Here is a 22,932-nt window from a genome sequence, read left to right as displayed (position 1 = left end):
GGAAGGAGGATGCTTCACACTATTTCTTAGCATCCCTGCACCAGTGACGCAGCCTATCCTGATTTATATTGTGATCATTGCTGTTTAAATTAGGTACCACAGATCTGTAGCAAAAGCTGAAAGCTGACCTCTTTCCTGGGAATTTCTGGTGCCTCACTAGATACTGTGTGGTCAGGTTCCCAAATCTGAAGCGAGGAAGCGGGAGTAATTCAGCAGTCTGGGTGAAATGACAGATGCGCAGTATCATTCTCAGTGCTGTCTTTCCTCTCTAGAGGACAGCATCTTCTGAACCATACAAACAGTTTCCTGGGGAAGAGAAATATTGCCGTATAAATAAGCATTCTGACTGATACTGTACCAAGAAAAGCTTGACGATTTCCTGTGTCGATTTTAAAAGGTTTTTTTGCAATGATCTTGCATAAAACGACCTATCAAAATATACTCAGTGTTGAACCAAATCTGGTGCAGAAGCTATCTCCGCAAGGCAAAAGGAAATCTAAAGTACATGCTCATGTGAATGCACCACAAGTTCCTGTTGGCCTAGGATTAAGAAAAATCTGACTGCACCTCTAAAAATAATTTTTGCCTTGCTTACAGCAAATTGAATTCAAACTTGCGTTGTACTTCTTGTCTTCTGGGTGTTCAAGGTATGTAGGTGTAGGTTGTTTTTTTTCCTCTTTCTTTTGGGGGATTTTTTTTTTTTGCGTTCTACTCTTACGTTCTAATTGCTAAATCTTCGAATATTATCTTAAGATCTCAAGTCCTTTCTGCCTTCTCTAGGCTGCTTTGGGTGACAGTCCACTCCCGGAGACAGGAAATTTAATTTTGGTAATAGATTAAGACCTTTTTCAGCTTTGTATAATCTTTCAGAAGACTTTTTAGAACCGTTTGGCTTAGGGCTTCTCTGCTGTTCAGTGGCAGGTGGGGACACAGAGAGAACTTGGCAGAGAGCTTTACAGGGACATAGGATTTAACATCGTAGAAAGAAAAGCCAATATGTCTGATTGAAGTACTGGCACAAAGGGCACAGGGAGAAGAATAACTAATTCTACTAACAAATTTTCATGGTTAATTTATACATAAATACAAATGATTAGTCATCAGTTAAAAGTTAATGACTCCAGTGCAACTCTTGGGAGCTATCGCACCTGCAGCTTGCTCAGCAGTCTCAATTCCAGGATTGATAACCCAGCTCCAGTTCTCCAGCTCCTCCTGACAGCATCCCAAGAGTGGCTGGTGGGCCTCGAATTCCTCCTTAGCAGGCAGAAGTACCAGGGGTCGTCTAGAGTAAGAAGTACCTTGACAAGTCTTCTGCAAAGTGAATTGCAAATAGGAACGTGCAAATACTTTTAAACTGAAAAGACGCTTTCCTATCTAACTCCTGTTACTTGGAAACTTCTGCGGTAATAAATTCGGACTGCATTTAAAGCACAAGTTAGAGAACTTTGCGGTCTCCTTGCAGTCTTAGTGCTGTACATAAATTCATTCTGATCAGAGAGTACTCCTTTGCGTTACTGCTCCTGGAAGAGCCATACAGCTAAACTTGTATGGTATCGCACATACCTTCTTGGATGTAAATGTAAATAATATCCATGCTAGGTGCAAAGAATGCACAGACTTTTTTTTTATTATTATTATTTTTGACTTTGCAAAGGAAGGCATTCTCTGCAATTCCTTTAGTTTGGTGTAAATATTCTACATGTTCTGCCAAAGCAGTCCTGGTTCTCAAAGCAAACAGATTTTTGATACTACTTCATGTGCGGAGATGTTACTTAGTTGTTAATCAAGGCATACGTGGTGGATCAGTGATGCACGAATCTTGTTTGACCATGCGGATGCCATCATTTAATGCTTACCTGCATGTATGGTCTGTCACAGTATTTGTGGTTAAGCAACTGTATACAAATTTAATTGCTTAATTGCTAATTGTAATTACATTGCAATTTTTAACTGCTGATGCACATAGAAAAGATGGTTCTGAATACGAAAGTGCTTGTGGACCAAAATAGTGACTTTCTGACAACTTGTGAACAACTTTAACAAATGCTTTGCAGCAGATGTAATGCAGGATATACCAGTGCCATTTGCTTTTTATGTAATGTTGCCTATTTTCTTCCTGAATCTCTGCGTGTGCTATGTAAGAAGATAAAAATGCAGAAACGCGAGCATCGCTTTTAGAATCGCTAGGTGTGCTTGCAGATTTAAAACAGATTTTCTTGGTAAAAAAATTACTAGGGCAGCACTAGTATAAAAGCAGTTGTGAATACTGGGTTTTAATGTCAGTCTCTCGGAATTCCCAGGCATGGCATAAGTCTGGCTTCCCTCATACAGTTGGCTTTTGGATAAAGTGTCTGGTGGAGGCTTTGACTGTTTTTTCTCCAATTCTCAGAGCTGTTAGGGGCATCGTGTTGAGTGCAGCTTTAGGCCTGAAACAACCGGCTGAGCAAACACTGATATTAGGAAGATTCCACCTTGACATAGGGATCTTCTCCCACCCTTTGCTTGCGCAGTGAAGTCGGCCGGCTGAGAGCATTGCAGGTAACCAGGCCGTGGTGTATGATGTGGTTATTTTCAGCAAGAACAGTGATGATGATCCTGCCGGGCACTAGCCAAGATGCAGTGTGCCCGTCTACTCCCCATCTGGAAGTAGGCTTTTTTAATTGCTCCTTTGCCACGCGGTGGAAATACCTGCAGTGCTTTTGCTGTGGTGCTGTGATGCTGGAGCTCTGAAAACTTGAAGATTATAAGAAAAAGAAAATGCAACCCTGAAGAACTTTGCTTGTGCAATCTTTCTGCTCCTATCAAGATCTCGGGAGGAGGAGGAAGAAACCAATTTCTTTTTGTCTTCTGATAGTCCACTAACCATTGTCCGGTGCAGAGCAGGAGCAGTGAGATCCAGATGGGAAAGAACATGCTTTGGGTTCCCTCTGGCTGCCCCAAAGTAGCGCAAGCATGGAGAAAGATGTTGATGTATGTAGCATGACTGATGGAGGGTATCTGTTCCCATCAAAGGCTTCCTTATTTCTGTGCACCTGGATGGGTAGAGCTTTTTCTGCCCCTTCCTATAAGGTTTTTCTGCCGTTATCTCATTGAGGGGATTCAAGGGGGTTTTAGCATGCCAGGGCACTGCCACAGGCTGCCCAGAGAGGTGGTGGTCTCCTACTCTGGAGATACTCAAAACCTGCCTGGCTGCGTTCCTGTCCAACCTGCTGTAGGTGAACCTGTTTTGGCAGGGGGGTTGGACTAAAAGATCTCCAGAGGTCCCTTCCAACCCTGACCATTCTGTGATTCTTCTGACTTCCCTCCTCGTCCCTCACTCATTTTGCACCTTTCTCTTCTGTCTTCCCCAGTTGCTGTTGATTTCCCTATAGCAAGTGCTCAGACCAGTCCCGTTCGCTGCTTCTGAGAGACATAAAACTTAGCACTTCTGAAAAATGCTTATTACACCCCTGAACTTCAGCTGAGCCAGAGGCTCCTGTTTCACATGCGATACCTGCACTCAGAATGTTACTCTTCCACTTTCGCTCTGGCTCCAGCCCAAGCAGTGTGCTGGAAAACAAGTGGTTATTTCAGCAGCTTTGGAAGACCTTGGTTTCTTGACTCCTGGCTGCAATTTCACAACGCTGTACCAGAAATTAATTAAGCAATCAAGCATTCTCTTAGCCCAACTGCATCTTAGAGCGGTCTTAAGCATTACACCGAAAATGCATGTCACGTTCTCCCTTCTTGCAGTACCTTTGGTGTCCTAGCTCTCCACCCAGGCTATAAAGGTAGACATGGATTAGAATTATAATGCAGAAAAATAAATCTTTGAGCCCTTTTACTAGGTCACCCGTAAGACATAGTAGTTTTTACATGCAAGAATATTTTTAGGTCCTTCTGCCCTTGCTTTAATTTTGTCTTTTAATGGGAAAGCTTGAGGTTTTGCGAACTGGGACGTGGTTTGGAGGTGTTTATGCGTATTAGTTCTCTCCTTTTTAGTAACGCTAGTAAAACGTCTTGAAAATACCTGGATATTAAAGGCTGAATACCTCCTATATATCAAGAAATGGCATTGCGTGCCCTGTAACAAGGAAACCCCCCCCCTCTTTTCAGGGCTGTATTCACAGCATACCCTTCACAAAGCACTTGCTGCGCAGTGCATCTTGTGCCTGTTGGGTACTCCAAGCATAAAGGCACAATGCTTACTCTGGCACAAACCCCCTTTCTGTTGCGATTCAGTTTAAAAATATCAAAAGCATGATGCTTATCAGCAGTTTACTCTTGTGTATGAATAAACCTGTATTTACATTATTTTTTTAATAGCAATTAATTTAGACTAACCTTGTTTCTTTTTGCTCTTTCATATGCTGTTTCAAACGAACTTTCAGTATTTCGTTTTCCTGCTGCACAATATAAGGATAAAAACGTTGCTTGCTTTTATCCGGAGCATTATCTTGGTTTCGTTGATGTAGGAGCTGACATAGCACGTTGTGCCCACGTCTCTACAGCCAACTGTGTCTGAACAGAGATGTGGCTTCTGCTGCTTAAAAGCTGAAGTGAAGTAGAAATCCTTTCTGAACAAAACCTGCTTCGTTCTGTGCTTTATCAGTTACTGGCACTGGAGCAGAATGCTGTAAGAAAAATCCTTGACTTGAAAAGCTTCACAGGAAAATGCTGCTCTGTTGCTAAATCTGCGACTGAGGTCAGTTGCAACAATATTTTAATTGTAGCTTATACAGCAGAACACAATTAGCCAAAAAGTTTGGTAGAATAAGTACTGGATTAGTATCTCAGCCGTAGCTTGAAACTGGCTAGCATCAGATGCCCTAAAATATTAATACTCCATGTAGCGGTCCCCTCAGACTGCGTACAAAAATAGTCCCTGTCCTAGTAGAGCTGGAAATGGCTGCTGCATAACCGTGCCCAGCAAGGAAAGAGCAGAATGTATTCTTGTCACTTCTGCTCTCATTGGGATGACCTGGCAAAGATGTCCTCTTCTTAAAGAAATATAATTATCTCTTGGCTGTGGGAGAACACTAGGTCACCCTGCAGTAGAAGTTAAGGTGTCCTAGAAAGCTTTCCCTCTTTATTTCTTTCTTTCTCTCCCTGTCTGTCAGCAACCTTACAGAAAAAGTGGGCCAGCTGCAGCGTGCCGACTGGCTGTGCCCTCTTCCCCTGCAAAGTTCAGCTTTTGCTCCCTGGCTGCTGGTAGATGGCAGTGAAAAAATGAAGCGCTGACAGATGGAGACTGTGCGGGGCTTCAGCTTGAAGCTGATGAATCCTATTTCTTCTTTCCCTAATGGGGGTAATTTGCGATCGCTTTTGAGAGCCCGTCAGGGCCAGGTTTGGGACCGTTGCATTGCCACCTTAAAAGTCTGTCCCTTGTGCTCTGCTTCTGCTGGCCTTTCATTTTCCTTAGGTTGGATGCGATCTCTGCCTATCGTCCTCAAGTAAGCAAAAGTCACAGGGAAGTCGCTGGGCTTACCTAGCTGCTGCCTAACAGAGAACTTGCCAAGCCTAGCAAGGAAGAGATGACACCTTTCAGTAGATCACGAGATGAAACTCACTTCTTGTTGAACCACCACCTTTTGGAATAAATGTTATATTCCTCATTGAGGCTGTGGAGAGTGGTTTGAAAGGACATTGCAGGTGCATGTTTGTGCTTAGTATCTTGAAGATGTAATGCAGTCCGCATTCTACCTTAATGCTGATTTATTTTCTGCTTGGAGACCTTCAGCTTGAAAACTTGATTTCGTCCAAGTATTATTGCCCCTTATAGGCACAGGTAGTATGTGATGTTCTTTCCTTTCCAGCTTGCTTCATTTCTATACCTGGCAGCTTCTTTTTGCATGAGACCAGAGAATTCTTATGATCTGGTGTCTTCATTCAGTTTGTGGTTTTTGTCTCTCAATTTCACAGTTGATGTGTAAAGATACGTTTTAGGTGTTGGTTTTCTTAAATAAAACCCCTAGCGCCTTGTTCGTATGTATCGTGGTTATGGTTAGCATCATCTTGCAATTAGTCAGCATTTGTCTAAGCTTCATGCATTGGTCTTGCTATACGGTCATGAATATTGTTAGCAAAGCCATTATTTGCCTGTGTGGGTATTTCCAGGCTTTAACCAAGTACTTTCTTCACCTTCTTCCTTATGGGATGACACAATCATAGTATTTTTCTTACATAATGAGCTCTTTTTCAGCTCCCTGATGAAAAAATGTTCACTTAATTTTTTTTTTTTTTTTTAAAAGAACATGCTTAACATATTAAATTATTTTTAAATGGCATTACTTTCTTAAGGGGTTCTACACGGAGTTAGTTTTGCTTTCTGGTGGCCAACATTTCTGCATCCTCTGCAGCGGCATCCAGTGCAGAGGATCTGTTCGGCTTGTCAGTCCATATTGACAGCTCTGGCTATTGCTGAGTTGGGGCAAATAATGGGTTAGAAAATACAGCTAAGAGTTAATAACTCCGTAAGCAGCAGGGGCGTGTTTCTTTACATGGCAAACGGTCAGAACTTCTGCAAAACTCAGGCGTGTGTTGGAAATCCTGTTTGAATTTACACAGGCATTTTGAGAAAAGCCTGGGTTGATCAGACTTTCCTGGTGGCGTCTTTTCAGGCGAATACACATGTACTAAGGAACACTTGTAGCTTATGTGTTCTTACAACCATGATTTTTCTGTTGTTCAGAAGCTTATATTAATTCTGCCTCTAATGACATTATCCATCAGCTGCATTACTGTCTGAAAAGAATCTTGCAGGAGTAAGGCGTGGGATGCATTCTGCATTTGAAAAGCCCTTGCCTTTGAAATATGATAATTCCTTTAGCACTTAAACTTGCCGAACATTTTCCCAAAGAGTCTTGATGTAATTTCGGGGAAGAGCAGGTTCAGCTGATGTTGTCCTCTTGCACGAGATGTTTTGCTTATTTTTGTTTGCTGCGACTGATGACAACTGTGAAATTTGCTTAATTCTTTTAGCTTGCAGCTGCAGATTAGCTGTCACAAATCTCTGTTCCCTCTCTGTACCTCTCTGTAGGAGTTGCTAGTGGTAAAGGGAACTCTCCTTGAATAGACCCTGCTAATAAATTCCAGTGCCCGGGGGTCTTTTCCTGGAGCACTCAGACTGGACTTTGACTGGATTAACAGATCAGTGTGCTGCGATCACACAGCAGGCCACGTGTGACATAATTAGCAAGCTAGAAAGCGAATGGGCTTTAAAGGTGGTCACTACAGCACCAAAGCCATCTGCTTAAGCGAAGGTTCAGCTCAGGCAGTCCATTGATCCATCGTAATCTCTCGTGAGGTATTAGGCTGCAAGGGGCTGCTGTGACAAACGGCAGTGACGTTATTTATAGATAAATTAATTCAGAAGACCCTCTGTTGATATTCAGGGCTGTGTTTTTTCTTGCTGTCGCTCAGCTTCACGTGCAACCCTCCATAGAATATATGTGTTTGTGGGTAGGCTGAACAAAACAGTTTTTATTGGAGGGATTTTGACTTCTGCTGCGTTACAGATACCCAGCGGTACCCGGGAGTAGCGTCGCTGTAAGGTATAACGAGCGTTAAGTGTAACAAGTCACAGCATGTTTGTGGACCAAATCTAAAAATCTTGCTGTAAGGAAGAATACCTTGATTCAGCTTTCAGAAATTCATGTTAGGACAGTATCAGTTCAGAGTGCTGACGCGATAGGCAAGTTGTAACCAGGCGCTCAGACAGCTCTCTTCCAAAGCTGAAGGTACTGCAGAGCCATAGGGACCTCCTGAGCGGTGGGAAGAGAGACGTGGATGTTTTGCAGCTTCCTACACTGGGGAACGGCTGGGCCGTTGTAGTTTTGTAGGTTTGTGGTAGATAACTCGAGTTTGCTGTTGAGATTTCTGCCTTGTCCCTCAATTTGTCTGGCAAACCAAGCCTGAAGGACGTTCTTGCAGATCTTCAGTTGAGGTGCTGTTTGGAGAGACATGGGAATCGCAATTTTTCTTCTGTGAGATGGGCTCAGTGTGGGAAAGGAACAGCTTCCAGGGAGCTTGCCACTTACTTTCTGTTCAGATTCTCAGAGCTTGAAAGAACTCTCACTATAATGAGCAACTTATAAACAGAGGTGTATTTTTGTTTTGTTTCATAGCTACTCCCGACATCACTGGCCACAAGCGAAGTGAAAATAAAAACGAGGGGCAGGAGGCACTCATGTACTGCAAGTCTGTGGGCTTCCCACATCCCGAGTGGGTGTGGCGCAAGAAGGTCAATGGAGTATTTGAGGTAAGAAAACTTGGGGTGTCAGGCACGTATTAACCTGCCAAAACCCCCAGTAAGGAAGGAAAGGAGCACCTTGGCTTTAGGGATGTATTATTTTAGGGTGCCTTAAACCTTCTCGAAGTGCAGTTCCTCAAAAGTCTGATACATTAGTGAGTAAAGCTGAGAAGTAATGGAGTAAAGTTCAGTTCAGCAGCAGTGAGTATTAAATGGATGCTTATGTTGTTGCTGTGTGAACAGAGTTGCTCATGGCGTTACTGCTGGGCAAAGTTATGAGCTGTACAGGAAGATACCTTGAATATCCTATCTGCCATAAATTGCAAGATGCAAGTTATGAAATGCAATTGGTTATAAATTTCTCAAACTCTTCCAGTTTTACTAGTTGAGCTCATGAGGCTTAATATGAGGATGTAGCAGTGATATCTATTAGTGTTTAAGTGATCATATTTTTTCTGTGTGGCAACTGATCTAGTGAGCAAAACAATTTCACCAGCAATTGGAGTCACAGAAGAGAAGCTGGAGGTTGCTAAATCCTCAGCACACCTATTTTTACATTGCTGCCTGATTTGCCAGGGATGGAGCAATTTAATTGCTAGATGAAGAAAAAAAAACGTTAAGCAAATAACAGTATGGGGTCATTGTTCACTGTTAATGTGAGCTTAAATTTTTATGGGACAGTGCTATATGAGTGACTTACCAGGTGCTGGCAGTCACCAGAGTCCTGTGTGGTGGTGCGCAGATTTAACTTCACCGGAAAGACAGCGTGATGGGATTTGATAAATTCATCCAAGATTAACTTTCAGGAAGACCAAACATCCATACTTTGTGAAAGTTTTGCCCCTTTTTAATTCTTTAAACGTAAGCACCTGTGGAATTCTCTTTTTCAAACATAGAAAGAATACGGTGCCTGAAGTCAGTGGCTTAGGCGGCCCTGACCACAAATCTGTGAGCCGTGCACATTTCTTTTAAAAACATAGCAAAGGCAAAATTTTCTTGGGGCACTCATACCTTAAATAGTTAGAAAATGCTATCTAATGCAGTGTAGAATAATCTTAACTAGTGCTAGTTTTTCTTTTTTTTGCCCCTATACATTGAAATTGTTTTGTCCCCTGCTAGGGACTGTATGCTCTCCCCTGTTACTTGTCTCATCTGTTTCATCTTAACTGCTGTAAACTGGTGAGTGGAGTGTAACAGTTTCTCTTCAAGCATGATCGCAACCACTGGCATTTTGTGGCTGATACTGTTAAAGTAGGATGAAAATACAGTTTGTCGGTTACGCTGGTAATTTTTTGGTGTTGTTTTGAAGCACTTTTTAGTGCTCAAAATCTCACTTGGTGAGAGATACAGAATAAACAGTAGTAGTGGGCTTTGCTGTTGTGTTCTGGAACCAGCCTCTTTGTAAGAATCCCTCAAATCTTTTCTCGTTTCCACGACATAGTCCTCGTGCCTTGTCGCTTCTTACTAAAGCTCTTGCTCTTTTCCTCTTCCACCTTTCTCCTTTTATCAGGACATCAACAACTCCTCCGGAAGATTCTTTATTTCAAATAAAGACAACTACACTGAGCTCAGCATCACAAACCTACAGATAAACGAGGATCCTGGCGAGTACCAGTGCAATGCAACCAACCAGGTCGGCTCTGTCTCGGTCACAACCATCCTGCGTGTCCGCAGTCACTTGGCTCCCCTCTGGCCCTTTTTGGGGATCTTGGCAGAAATTGTTATCCTCGTTGTCATCATAGTTGTTTATGAGAAAAGGAAGCGGCCGGATGAAGTCCCAGACGGTAAGTGTGCTCAAAGCCGCCTGTAAGGAGAGAGAAAAAGAAATAAAAAAAAATAAATAAGGCAAAGCAAACTTGTGGAAGCAGAACGGAGTGGGGCTTTGTGTCAGGAAGGATCAACAGCACAGTTCGTTCAGCTCTGAGCTCTCTGCTCTCTCATCTGTTCACTCTCCAAACATTAAGCCCAGCAAGCACAGAGGGTCCAAGTGCTGTGTGAAGTGCTAATGCTGAATTCCCCGATCTCAGACTGTGGGGTGGGAGGGCCGTTATTGCAATATCTTTAAAGCTTTTTGTTACATGAGGTGGGTCTAGCGTTCCCGTCTCTTTCCTGCTGTAGTAACCCCGAGAAATCCCGCACATCAGCCCTGAGGAGCGTAGGGGCCGCACAGGGGGAGAGCTGGAGACACTCTCGTCCCTGATGGCACTCCCTCTTCCATGTGGCATCTGGAATGGACACCTGGCAGGTTCTGTAAGGAAACGTTACACTTAAAGGGATTGGGACCACAGATGCTTCAGAAACAAATCATGTTTTCAGTGTTAAAAGGACTCTTATTTTGGATGTAACTGAATTTGTATTTAAGGAATGCTCTGGAAATGATAATCTAATTGCAATAGCCACTGAGTTACATATTTTTCTAAAGATTAGGTATTTATTATCAGATTTGATGGTAGTGCTAACTAGTTAACCTGTGTTTGGTACACAAAAAAGTAGTAACTGTTTCATCTTGGAGCTGCTTCTGCATACCTTCCTCTTTTAAAGATGGGGGAAAAGGCAATTTGGGGGCTAAAATGAGTATTTGAAAAAAATCACATCGAGAAACAGGCTTTAACATGACACCTAGTCGCTTCCTACAGTGTTTAGCAAGAAAACCTCTCCAAAGAGTCCTTGTGAGAAGCGGCTGGTGTGCCATCGTGCTCTAGGAACATGATGCGCCCAAGTAATGGAGCAGGTGCTCTAGAGCATGTGGAGGGAAACATGCTGAATCAGTCCGGGAAGCCCTGAATCGTTGGTGTCTCTCCGGGTTGGACGAGCCCTCTAGCGTGGTAGATAACTTCCTGAGGCAGCTGTGTTGCAGCTTGTGCAGCAACGACTAGTTGTTCAGCTGCACAAGAGATCGATAACAATGCAGCAAGACGTTTGCCTTTTGGGATGAAAGTATAGGTGCCAATCTGCTTATGAAGTTTGGGCAAAAACAACTTCACGGTTCCTGAGCTATGTTTCAGAGAATGAAAAAAAAAAAAAAAATTAATCTTGCAAAACAGATAATAAATGTTCATACTTTGAGAATGGCTGAGGTTTGGATCACTTCCCTAGTAGATGAAAACTGTCTTAAGTCGTGCATACCTAGAGGAAACTAGCTTTTGATGTTAACCACTTGAGTAACATTTACTAACTGCTTATAGAGCATGCATTGAGACCGGTCTAGGTGCGTGTCCAACAACATTTGGACCGAGTAGTGCATGTTCCTCTGCATAACTAACAGCTTCACTGTTGCTAAGGGTTTATACTGCCAGCAGTTTGTACTCAAAGTGGCTCTCAACCAGCCCAGAAAACTTTTAAAAAGACAATTTGAATGTTCTGTTGTGCTTCTCCCATATTGCTGCGCCACGTTGGCCTAACTTTGATGTTGGGATGGCCGGAGAGAACCTCACCTCTATGTTGATGGCTGTTCGTAGTTCCCTGCATTTCAGACTGTATTTCGATGAAATTTCACGAGGACCCAAACAAGATATCAGGTTGTAATTTGATATGTAAATCTTCATGGCGAGCAGCCTCAAATGGATTAAATCCAAAAGAAATGGGGTTTGACTTGACCAGATGGCAGTGCCACCAACCGTGTTAGTGCGATTAAGCGCACATTAGAGGTGAAGAGTTCGCTACCTGTTTGTTTCGGAGGCTGAAGTTTTCTTGGCTGGTCTGGCCGCTCTTCAGATGCCTGAGGGATCCGGGCTCATCATCTCCGATGGAGGTGTCCAAGATGATGAGCCAAGTAACTGAGGTTACTAAGTTTGCTTGCTCGGTCTGCTATTATTTTAAAGGCAGCTAAGCTTGAGTCCTGGAGAGCTGTGCACCTCTGTGGTGGACAAATGTTTTCTCCATCTGCTTTCTTGGAGGACAAAATCCATATCGCAGTCAATAGCGGCGTATTAGGTTTGCCTGGATGAAGAGACACAATCGGCATAACATCTTCTCAACTAAAGGCCGACTTGAGTCCTACATTCCCTTGGATACTCTTGCATTTTCTGTAATGGCGTTTAAAGCTTTCTGTGATACCGGGGTGGGAAACACCCTATATGCAGGGGCATTTTACAAATGCATATGTGAGAAATCGTGGATAGTCTGCTGATTTCCACACTTGGATGTTTTACTTAAGGTTATTCTTAATTTTATTATTTTAAATGCAGTTACGAAATGCCAAAGTTAATGTTTTAATGCAATGGCGTGCTTATCATTTGGAATTTAAACTCTCTGCTCCCAAAATCATACATCCGCCTCCGCACGCTGCAGTGAGCTGTAGCGGGTAACATCACTGAGCCTATAGCTGAACCATGCAGACGTTAGTCTAAACACCACATTACTTAATATAAATATTATTTGGCAACAGCTGTAATCTCTTCCAACTATCACCTAGCTTTCCAATTTTATTTTTTTATTTTTTTTAATATTGGTTTTGATGTGTTAAGCTTTAAGGACGAGGGTTGCGGTTGTGCCAGATCTTCATATGAAGCTGCTGCAGCAATAGGTAGTACAAAAATTCCATCACCGTGCAATAGTGACTAATTCCAACACAGCCCGAGGGATGTTCTCAAAAGGGGAGAAGTAAGTTTGAGTATGTGTTATTTTTTCGGGAATTTGAAGCAATTGCTCTTCCTATGGCTGTTCCTACTTGGAAAAAGCAAGGGAATGCATAGGGAATGTATACCTATTCCCAGAAAGAGATAAAGCTGTTCCTCTTTGCTAACAGGGGAAAAAAAACGGTAGCCTCAAACCAGGACACCTCATCAGCGGAGTAACCTCACTGCTGGCCCTTCTTGCTGGGATGTGAATTTTGTCCTTGGACCACTCCAAATTTTTCCTTAGACTGGGATTCGTTCCTAGTCCTCACTGTCACACCTGTCCCCTTCTTCCCATGGCAGAATAACTCTGGACCTTCCTTAGTCACTAGACTTCTGCTGTTCTCCCTTTGCTCTGGAACAGCAGGTAGAAGCAGCCAAAAAGAAAACGCAGCCACGTTTGAGGATGGATGGCCATTTTGCATCTTTCTTTGGACGGCTGCCCATGGATCATTATCATTCGGCTTGGCATGTCCTTCTGCTGCAGGCTGGCTGCTCCTGTAGATAAGGTGGCTGCTACCAGTAAACTGCCCAAATGTTGAGGTGCAAGCCTTGTACCTGTTGCTTCTCCCCTCTGCAGTGCTTCGGGGTGGCACGTGGGGTGCTGTAGATCCCACTTTAGGGTGAGGTATCTCCCATGTTCACTGAGGTTTTTTCTTCCCCTTGACCTCTGTCCTTGTGAGGGTGTCTCGGCAGTGAGGATTTCTGCACAGACCTAGCGCAAAGATGACTTATTCAGGACGCTTTAAGGATTCCTTACAAAGTTTTAGAGAAAAACAGTGATGCTAAACTTGGTAACTTTCCCTGCGTACAGAAAACCAAAGCCTTTCTGAAGCTGAAGGAACTGTTAAATCAACAGTTTAGAAGTATGCCTACAGCCCGTAGGATGAAATGCAGTTGAGCTGCATTTGTCTGGGGTCTGGCTGGGAGATGCTGGTGCCCACTCAGAGCTCTCCCCTCCTGCGGTACCCAGGTGACGTTGTTTCTAGGGCTGGCTCCATAACACCTGTAGAAGTTACAGGCACCTCTTTGGGGTCAGCTGTGTTCAACCCCTCGGACAAAACCAACCCAAGCCGAAAGCTGGAGCAGGATTGCTCCAGACTCCACTAATAACAGACATGCTTAACCCCAGTCCTTTTTACCTTTCTCAGCTTTCTAGCCTGCCTTCACTGAGGTGCCACCTTCCAGAAACTGCTCCTCTTGCCTTTTTTTTTTTTTTTTTTTTTTTTTTTTTTTCCCCCTCTTGAGAACTGCATTGAATTATTTAGCATTGCCACATCTTCAAAGAATCCTCCAATTCAGTGTGGCGTAAGGTAGGGAGACAGCAAATCCTGAGGGTCCTCCCGGTCCACCCTGACTAACAAAGACCCGTTTTCTGTTTTTAGAGGAATATGGTGTTTCTCAGGCAAACCTCAGAAGTATATAACCCTTTGACAAACCAGAACAGTAATTTCAGTGTGTGCATTCGCAGTGCACTTACATACGCACAAGAGGATATTTATAAGAACTTCATAGAAAAGCAAGTGGTCTTACAGCTGCGTCAGCCTGGAAAAAAAAAAAATTAATAAGCAAGGTTTGAGGGGTTCTACCTTTTTGGCGAGTCTAAATAAAGAAGTGCCAAAAAAAACTTTTGATAACTGCTGCTGAACAGGAGCACCCAATTGCTAGTGGGGAACGTGAGTGTTTGGAGAGAAACATTCTCTCTATCCTGGAAGGTGTCTGGGATGCTTTCCAGAGCGCTTGGGAACTCTACCTGGCCAGCCAAAATAAAGCCAACCGAATTAATTCCCTTTCTCTCATCTCCATGTTCTGCAGGCTAAAAATTCCCTGTCTCAGCATGCCAACTACCTCATCTCTTGGCGGATGGGTAGAGTGACAGATAACCTGGTTAAATTTGGCGTAGTTCTCCTCAATTTACTGTTTAGCCGCGGAGTGAGGCCATTCCAGTTCCAGAGTTTGGGGGATAAAGGGCTGTGTGTTACAAGACGCTTTCCCAGTGTATCCGCTGGCCTTACGGAAGGTGTTACCTCCGTCTAGAAGCGCTGCCGTGCTGCAAGGGCGAGGACACTCCTTTAACTTTGGCATTTCCTGATGGCGTTTTTTTTTTTTTTGCATGGAAGTTGCTTTTTGTTTTTAGTTTATTTGCTTTTTATGCCACAGAACAGGGCTGCTCCATAGCTCCTTTGTTACTATTTCCTCCTTCACATAATTCAGATTTGTGAGGTTTTGGGGCTTTTTTTCCCCCGCCTCCTGCTTCTCTATAGCAGAAAAAGGAACTTCGCATTCGTGAAACCTGTATTTCCACCAGCAATGGTGCATTTGCGGGTGCCCAGTGCAGGTTCTTGCTGTTGTGCCTGTGGATTAGGGGCATTCTCATCCTCCTGGGCAGGGAGGTGATGGCAGCGAGTCCCTCCGGTAACCTGCCTGCAGGTGCGTGAGCCCCCTTGCATCCCAATTATGTGTTGGAAGGAGGAAGGGAGGGCAGATTGCGCTTGGAAGTTCTGCATCCTTTCCAAATGAGAGTTTTGACTTGCTTTACGCGTGGTAAAACAATACATGGATCACATACCTTCTCCAGATTGCGGCTAGGTTCTGTAAAATCGAGGTTGGGTGAACAACGTGCAGCTTCCAGTGGCTTTTGGTGATGAAAGCTGCATGAATGGGGCATGTCGAGGCCAGGGACGCTGGCACGTCACTGCATGTACGATGGGAAAGGGTTTCAGCAGGGGACTGCGGATGCAATTGCTGCTTGGGCTTCCCTTGATAATAAAAGGAAGCAAATAGCTCTTTATTCCTCTGTGGTATAGCTTAAGCTGCTTATTTGTGATAGACGTAGCGATCAGCCATTGTGACCTGAATGTAGTACATCAAAGATTCCTAAAGAAAGTGTTTTTCTCTGTTGTTGTTGGATCACATAGCCTAAAATTAGCAAAGACGCTGTTTTAAAGGGTGTGTTCTGGGGTAAGTAGAAAGTAAAAACTTCTTGGATACATTCCCCCATAGGAATGTAAACAGTTTTTACTTTAAAATCCATATTCTACATGCTCTTTAGCTCAAAGCCATGAGGTCACTGGGTTATAACATGTCCTTTTTCATTCTTCCCTTCTCATTTCTCAGCTTAATACAAAGACTTACATAAATGTTTTTCTGCTCCGGCTCTGCAGAAGCTCCATCCGTATCCCCACATTCTTTCTAATACTCATTTATTTTTTTTTTTCTTGACTTTCCCTGTTCCTGCTATTACTGTAAGTAATTTAAAGAACAAAATGTTTTCAACTGAAACGGTTTATCTTGTAACGAGTTAATTTTCGTGGTTGGATATTTTTTTTTTTTTTTTTTTTTCCCTACAACCCGCACCTTTCTCTCCCACGCTTAAAATTCAACAAGGGGAGAAAATTATCAGACAGGCATATGCGAGGCTGTAGCTATCAACTACACCCAACAGCAAGCGTCGTTATATCGCAGTGGTAATCGAATAGCCAGGCTCTTCTGGGCTTTTATATACTAATTTGTTAGATGCTATTACAGGATCAGAATTCCTCCAGTCTAATATAAGTAATCTTGGCCAGAGAGTCTCCGTTGCCGATACGCTTTGTGCCTTCATTCCATTTCAGAGCAACTGCTTCCTTTTTATTGGTTTGCTTTGTGGAGCCAAGATGAGCGTCTCCACTCACCCATCCTTTCTCCCTCCCTCCAAAATATTCCTGGTAATGAAGCTGAAGAGCACAGCATTGCTCCCAACCCCACATGCGTCGTCGTGGTAAATGCTGCCTTGGAATCTTTGCGGGCAACCAAAGCCCGAAATGTCCCTGCGAACAGCCACCTGGTGTGAAAGCATCACGGTCCTGTGTGGCTGGGGACTGCTTTGAGTGCTCGACGTGGAGCCTTCCCAATGTTTTACGAGTTAACAACTGAAAAATGTATAAAAAGAATTTTAATTTTTCCAACTTGGGCAAACACATCTAAATTCTTCTAAGTGTTCTTCTCCAAAGTTTTCAAGTCAATTTTTGTCATCCCTGCCCCCCCCCCCCCCCCCCCCCCCCCCAAAGCAAAACCTCAAGTGAGTTTTTAATTCTAAAGACCCCTCAGCGGTCTCTGTAACAGTTGTAACAAATTCCTTTGCAGCCCGTAGAAGCTGCGTTGTAACACAAAACCCTGAAGCTGCCACCGACGCCGGTTTTTCCTCTTGAGCATTTGAACAGAACCTGAAGACAAATTTCACTTTTAACGCTCCAGTTCACTACTGGTCTGCAGAGGCAGGTCTGAGGGCTGCCACGTGCCGGTGTAAGAACCATCGCTGAAGCTGCTGCTCTCCGCTCTTCGCTCTGCATGTTTCTTTGCAAGTTTTAAAGCACGAGCAGAAGCGTGGAGTCCCTTTGGATGCAAAAATGTGAACTTTAGTGCTGGAAGTACCCGTTAGTGTTTCATTTTTAACTTCCACCACTCGTAACAGGCTACACGAGATTAATTTGATATTAAAAATAAATAGTGTAGCTTTCCAAAGGAGGTAAAAGCAGCAGAGTAACATCTACAATGCCTTCTAAATTAAGGCTAAAAGTAAAGGTGGGGGCATAAAACACAGCCCCCTTCTCAGACTGCCCAAGAGTGAATTGCACTCCCAGACCATTAATACAAGTGGAGGAGAGCAAATTATTTGTCATCATCTTACAATTTTAATGTCCAGATATTTTTGCTTGGAAGGATTGATTACACGTGTTACACAATGCGTTGCAGGCAGCGGCGATTCTAACCTTTCGGTTCACAATTGTCCCATTTCAGGGCGACACTAAGCAGAAAATAACGATGCCGGCAAGAAAGGCTTGGCTGGTTGGGTTTTTTTTTTTAAAAAAATCTTGTATTTATATAAAACAAGGGGGTTCCGGGAGTCTGCAGATCCCCTGCAAATTCAAAACCAAATTCCTGCAAAAGGAGGGGTTTAGTGTGGTCCATTATGAAATTACAGCTCACCTGGCAGCTTTTCGGGAGCAGAATGGAACGAAGCAGCGTACTGGGAGGATGTTCTCTATGGCCACCGGTTTGACGTGCTGTTAGAGCCAATCAGTTACTAGAGCAGGGCTTCTGGCATAAAGGTTTGGAGTTAATATTGATATTTGTCGGTTACTATGACTTCTTTTTTTTTTTTTTTTTTCCCCCCCTTCAATTGCATCATACCCTTAAAAAAATGGTGGTAAGTGAGAGATCTGCATGCTTTGGAGTTTGTTTAATCTCCGCTTCAGTCTATACAATGCACAAGTCATAATGTTAACACTTTTTCTTAAAACTTCTTCATTCACGTTCACGACTAATTTGGATTTCAGTTTGCTGTTTTTAATCTTTATTTAGTCTAATTTTGTACTTCTTTTTCTGTTGTTCTGTTACCCCCTGATTTCGCTAAGGTTTCGGTCTTTGTCTGTACCGTACTGGGGATGCTTTTCCAGTAGTTCAGTGGCTACCAGGATAGTAACACCCAGAGAAATTCTCCTCGGTCTTATTTTAGGTTATCAATGGGAAAGGGATGAGTGGTGGGAATCCACCATATAATCTTAAGTATTATAATAGGCATTTTTGTTGGATCTGTTAGGAAAATGCTCGATGGCAGCCTTTATAAATGTGAAGCTTTTTTTTTTATTATTTAAAAAAAGCACAGAACTGTTTATCTGAAATAGGCATCTAAATATTTTAACAGAGAAGGAAAAACGGTTAGGGTTAGTAGGGTTATCTTAATGGTGCAGTTTGGTATTTCTGAAGTCCAGCCAAACAAACTCTCAAAGATGTTGATGATGCTTGTTAGAAAGCCGAGATCACCGGTAGCAGGGCTGGGCTGGGGGCGGGGGGCTGCGGGCTCTTCCCAGCCGGCGCGCGTTAGCGCAGCCTGCTTTAACGATCTTTTGTGAATCAAAAGATGTTTGCAGAGGGAAGTTCTAGACTTACCGTGCTTTGTGTCTCAGTACCTGATGTGTCTCTGTATATCTCCACTGTATATACAACAGCACATTGATGTCTGGTTGTCCTGACTAGTCCTAGTTCTCTCTGTATCGTGTCCAATAGTGTACTGTTGCTGGGAATGGACTTACTGTGGACACTGGTGTGTCGCTAGTCTGTTATTTTGGCTGTAAAGCTCTTGGTTTGTGGTTAGTTCTTTATTTTTTTGAAATATTTCTTTTTGTTCCGGTCACTGTCTGTGCTAGCGGTGGCTTTGCCTATCCGTTGCCTTGAAGGTACAGGTGGAGTAATGTCCCCTTTGACTGACATTACTCCTAGCGTGTGCTCATGCGGATGCCTACACTGTTAAGACTGTAATTTCCATAACTGCTTCATGTGCACTAAGCACCCTTGTGGAATCCTGCTGAGAGTTTCTTAAAGGCTTCAGGGAAAAACCCCTCTGGCAACTGTTGAGTGCCAAAACCAGCAGGTCCTGAATTGGTGTCACACACGCACGCACCCCCTACCCCCCAAAAAATACTTCTACAGGAGCATTAACTTTCTGGATTTATTTTTGTACTGCTGTTTAAATGCACTTCTGCCTTCTGTAGTGCAGCTCGGGAGCAAATTAAGGTGTTTTTTAATTCAAAAAATTGTTCAATTGGTCATGAAAGAGCTAATGTGAAACATTCCTCATTGGCAGATCGCTTTCCAATTCTTAAATGAGAATATTTTGGCCCAGAGACACAGGCAGAACAATGCTGTCAGTCTTCTGTAGCTGAAGTCTGTGTCCGGAGACGTTAACAACCCCCCTCATTTCTCCTGGTGTGTTGAGCCCTGTGCTCCATCGGACGCACGCACAATGCCTGCTGCTATCCAAGGACTACGTTTGGATACTTGAATTGAGTATTGCACCTTCAGCCTCTTCCTAACTGGTCCGTTCTAATCAAACGCAGAGAAAAATGGAATATGTAGAGCTTGTATTGTCCAGGGGGGAAGATGAGCATATGGTGTATATGCTGCTATGTATATACCAGTAATTGCCCATCAGTAGTCAAAGAATGGCTTTAAAAAAATTAAAAAAAAAAAAAAATCAATGCAAGAAAACAACCAGCAGGATTTTACAACTGAAACGTTGGTTTGTCTTCTCATCTATTTTTTATGAGATTGAACCACTGGAACTTGGGGACAAGATGAATCTGACCATATTGCAACAATCTGTCCGCTCCAGTTGCAGTCCTTCATGACAAGCATTCCAAGTGTTAACTAAAAACCATCGAAGCAACATACCTGCCATTAAAACCCGAATCCAGAAAAATAACTCCATGAATCTTTGCACTACCAAGCGGAATGGCCTTTAATGCTGTAGATAGATCGGTTTGCTGTTTGCAGTTCAGCTGGGCTCCGGTGCAAACACTGACTCTCTTTTTCTTTCCTTTCCTTGGCTTTCCCTGGACTGCATCGGAATTCTTGCTGCAGATGATGAACCAGCTGGGCCAATGTAAGTGCCTTTCAAGAAAACAAAAACAAAAAGAAAAAAGCAGTATTTGGCTTAATCTGAGAGTTTGTGGGAGTTTACGGTAGGTAGGATTGATGTTCTGCGTGACATCAGTGATGGTGAGGGGCCCTGTGGTTGTCGGTTAGCACTGGAGTAAAGGAAAGTGATATGGGGAAGGTATATCTGGCTAGAAAAATAAATATTGCTATAGGAGATAAAAGAAACGTTTGTGCTGAAGCCATAGGTGGTCTCCCTGACTGCCTGGTGCAGCCCACTTGATAGACTTTTTACAAATACCAGAAAACAAACAAACAAACAAACAAAAAGCTGCTGCAGTTGTAAAAAGGAAGCAGGAAAACTAGTAAGCAGAATGATGGGTATAGGAGGGGAATTGCACTGGGCAAGACAGTGGCAAGGTGAGGGCCACAAAGATGCTGGGAGGGCTGGAGCTCCTCTGCTATGGGGACAGGCTGAGAGACTTGGGGCTGTTCAGCCTGGAGAAGAGAAGGCTCTGTAAGGTCTCTCCAGTACCTAACGGGGCTACAGGAGAGCTGGGGAAGGACTTTTTACAAGGGCGTGTAGTGATAGGATGAGGGGTGATGGCTTTAAACTGAAAGAGGGGATTGAGATTAGATATTGGGATGAAATTTTTCACTTTGAGGGTGGTGAGCCCCTGGCGCAAGTTGCCCAGAGAAGCTGTGGCTGCCCCATCCCTGGAGGTGTTTGAGGCCAGGTTGGACGGGGCTTGGAGCAACCTGGGCTGGTGGGAAGTGTCCCTGCCCAGGGCATGGGGTGGAATGAGATGATCTTCAAGGTCCCTTCCAACCGAAACCATTCTGTCATTCTATGAAGATACGTAGTTGAGAAGTTGTGTTGTCTTCAGCCACTTGAGGAAGAATGAAATGCTGTTTAACTTATTAGGTATAAAGGCTTTTTTCCTATGCTTGCAATTATTTTGATGCTTTTTTTTTTTTTTTTTTTTTTACTTTCTACAGGAAAACCAATTCTACAAACAATCATAAAGATAAAAACTTACGCCAGAGAAACACAAATTAAAAATGCTGATCATGTAAGTATGACTCGCTTGTCAGGGTGAAGTCCTCCTGTTTCTGTAGTGGTTGGGGTGCAGAAACACATAACCCGTTCCATGGGGGATGGCGTGAGCCATCCTGCCCCACCGCAGGGAGCGCTGGGGGTAGCAAAAGATTTCTTTCGTAAAATATGCAGGTAGTTTAATGATAGTTTAACGATCTGTTGAACTCTACGTAATCACTACTATTGCTAATTAAAAAAAAAAAAAAAACCAAACAAAACAACAAGAAACCCCAAACCCTTCCTTATTCAATGGTAAAATCCAGAAGCTAACCTTGGTTGGGGAGCCTCCCTCTTCGTTTTAGACGGAAAGGGACGTTAAGCGCTTTGATTGCACGCTGTTAACGGCACGGGATGTTGGAAACGCTGCCGGGCATTGACTAGCACCTTTTCTCGTTTCTTTTTTAGAGCTTTAAGTTTCTGAGAGACTGATGGCAATATGACCTGCTAAATTTAAGGGTTGGAACTCTTGGTTCTAGAACTCCAGTTCTGTCTGATTTCTTTTTCTTTTTCTTTTTTTTTTTTTTTTCTCTTCCTTTTCAAGTGAGCAACAATATGACTGTCTAAAGCATGCCTTATTTAGCCTCTCCTGTAAGGATGACCTAGCCAGATAAATTTTAATAATGCTTCAGTGTAGAAGGTGTAAACTATTTTGGGCTTGATGTGCTGTGAATGTTGCTTTTCTTTTATTTTATTTTTTAAATTTTCCTTAATCTATTTAAAACATTAGAAGTAGTAAGTCTGTTCACGCATGCGCCATTTTTTACTTCCTGTAGCTGTTAAAAATTTGGCAAAGCTCTAAAACGCACCGCTGCCATCTAGTGATACTTTTTGTAAAGTACAGCAAAACTTAAAAAATATATACAGTATATATTTATATTTTGGGGGAGGGGGAAAACCAAAATACAGTAATTGTGTTTCATTTTGAAGCTGCTGATGTTCATTCCTTACTGTATGTCTGAAAGATGAGAGAATTATACTGTTCTGGTACTTAAGAGAAGTAATATAAATTGAAATTATCTTAAGGGCTTAACCTATAGAGAGAGACTCGGGTGTCCTATAATCAGACTTCAAAAGCTGGAATGGTTCGACATGGTGGTGGAATGCAGTTGAAAACAGAAACAAAACTTCAGTTTATAAATATATATATATGATTGCTTTTTAAGTGATTTTTTTGTTTTGGTTTTTTTTTGTTAACTCATGTAAATTCTCAGATCCTTTTGCACTGATGTGTTCAACATATTCTTGTACATTCGATTCAGGCAAACTTTTATAAGTTTCTTTTTTTTGTTTAAATAATGAAATGTTACAGCATGGTGATATTCTATGCAACTAGTTATACTCTTTAGTTTGACACTGTAATTTCTCATGATTTAAAGATTGTAGAAATAGACCTAACAGGGTTCTCATGATGTGCGTAACTGTAGATGCATGAACTTGTGTTCTGTGTATTTGTTGAAGTGCAATGATGTATAAAAAAAAAAAAAGTGGATTCACCTGTTTTTAAAAATAAAACACTGACAAAAAAAAAACCAAACCCACAAACGTGTGAAGAGTTTTCTCAAACCTTTAAT

The 22,932-nt window shown here is 42.8% G+C and overlaps 1 protein-coding gene across 1 annotated transcript in view; it reads left to right on the top strand.

Moving 5' to 3' along the window:
* NPTN (neuroplastin) overlaps nucleotides 1–22,895 on the top strand; it is a 59,647-nt gene extending 36,752 nt beyond the window's left edge. The window contains exons 5-9 of the mRNA XM_082489052.1: nucleotides 8,106–8,239; nucleotides 9,741–10,014; nucleotides 20,248–20,269; nucleotides 21,262–21,335; nucleotides 21,767–22,895. Coding sequence (XP_082345178.1) covers nucleotides 8,106–8,239; nucleotides 9,741–10,014; nucleotides 20,248–20,269; nucleotides 21,262–21,322 — 491 coding nt within the window. The 3' untranslated portion in view covers nucleotides 21,323–21,335; nucleotides 21,767–22,895. The remainder of the gene's footprint in view (nucleotides 1–8,105; nucleotides 8,240–9,740; nucleotides 10,015–20,247; nucleotides 20,270–21,261; nucleotides 21,336–21,766) is intronic.
* The last annotated feature ends 37 nt before the right edge of the window (nucleotides 22,896–22,932 follow it).

The sequence above is a fragment of the Vanellus vanellus genome (genome assembly GCF_965231255.1).
Source record: "Vanellus vanellus genome assembly, chromosome: 11".
In the NCBI taxonomy this organism is placed as follows: Eukaryota; Metazoa; Chordata; class Aves; order Charadriiformes; family Charadriidae; genus Vanellus; species Vanellus vanellus.
Note: the sequence above shows the minus strand (reverse complement) of the source record. Positions and strands in the feature narration are given on the sequence as shown.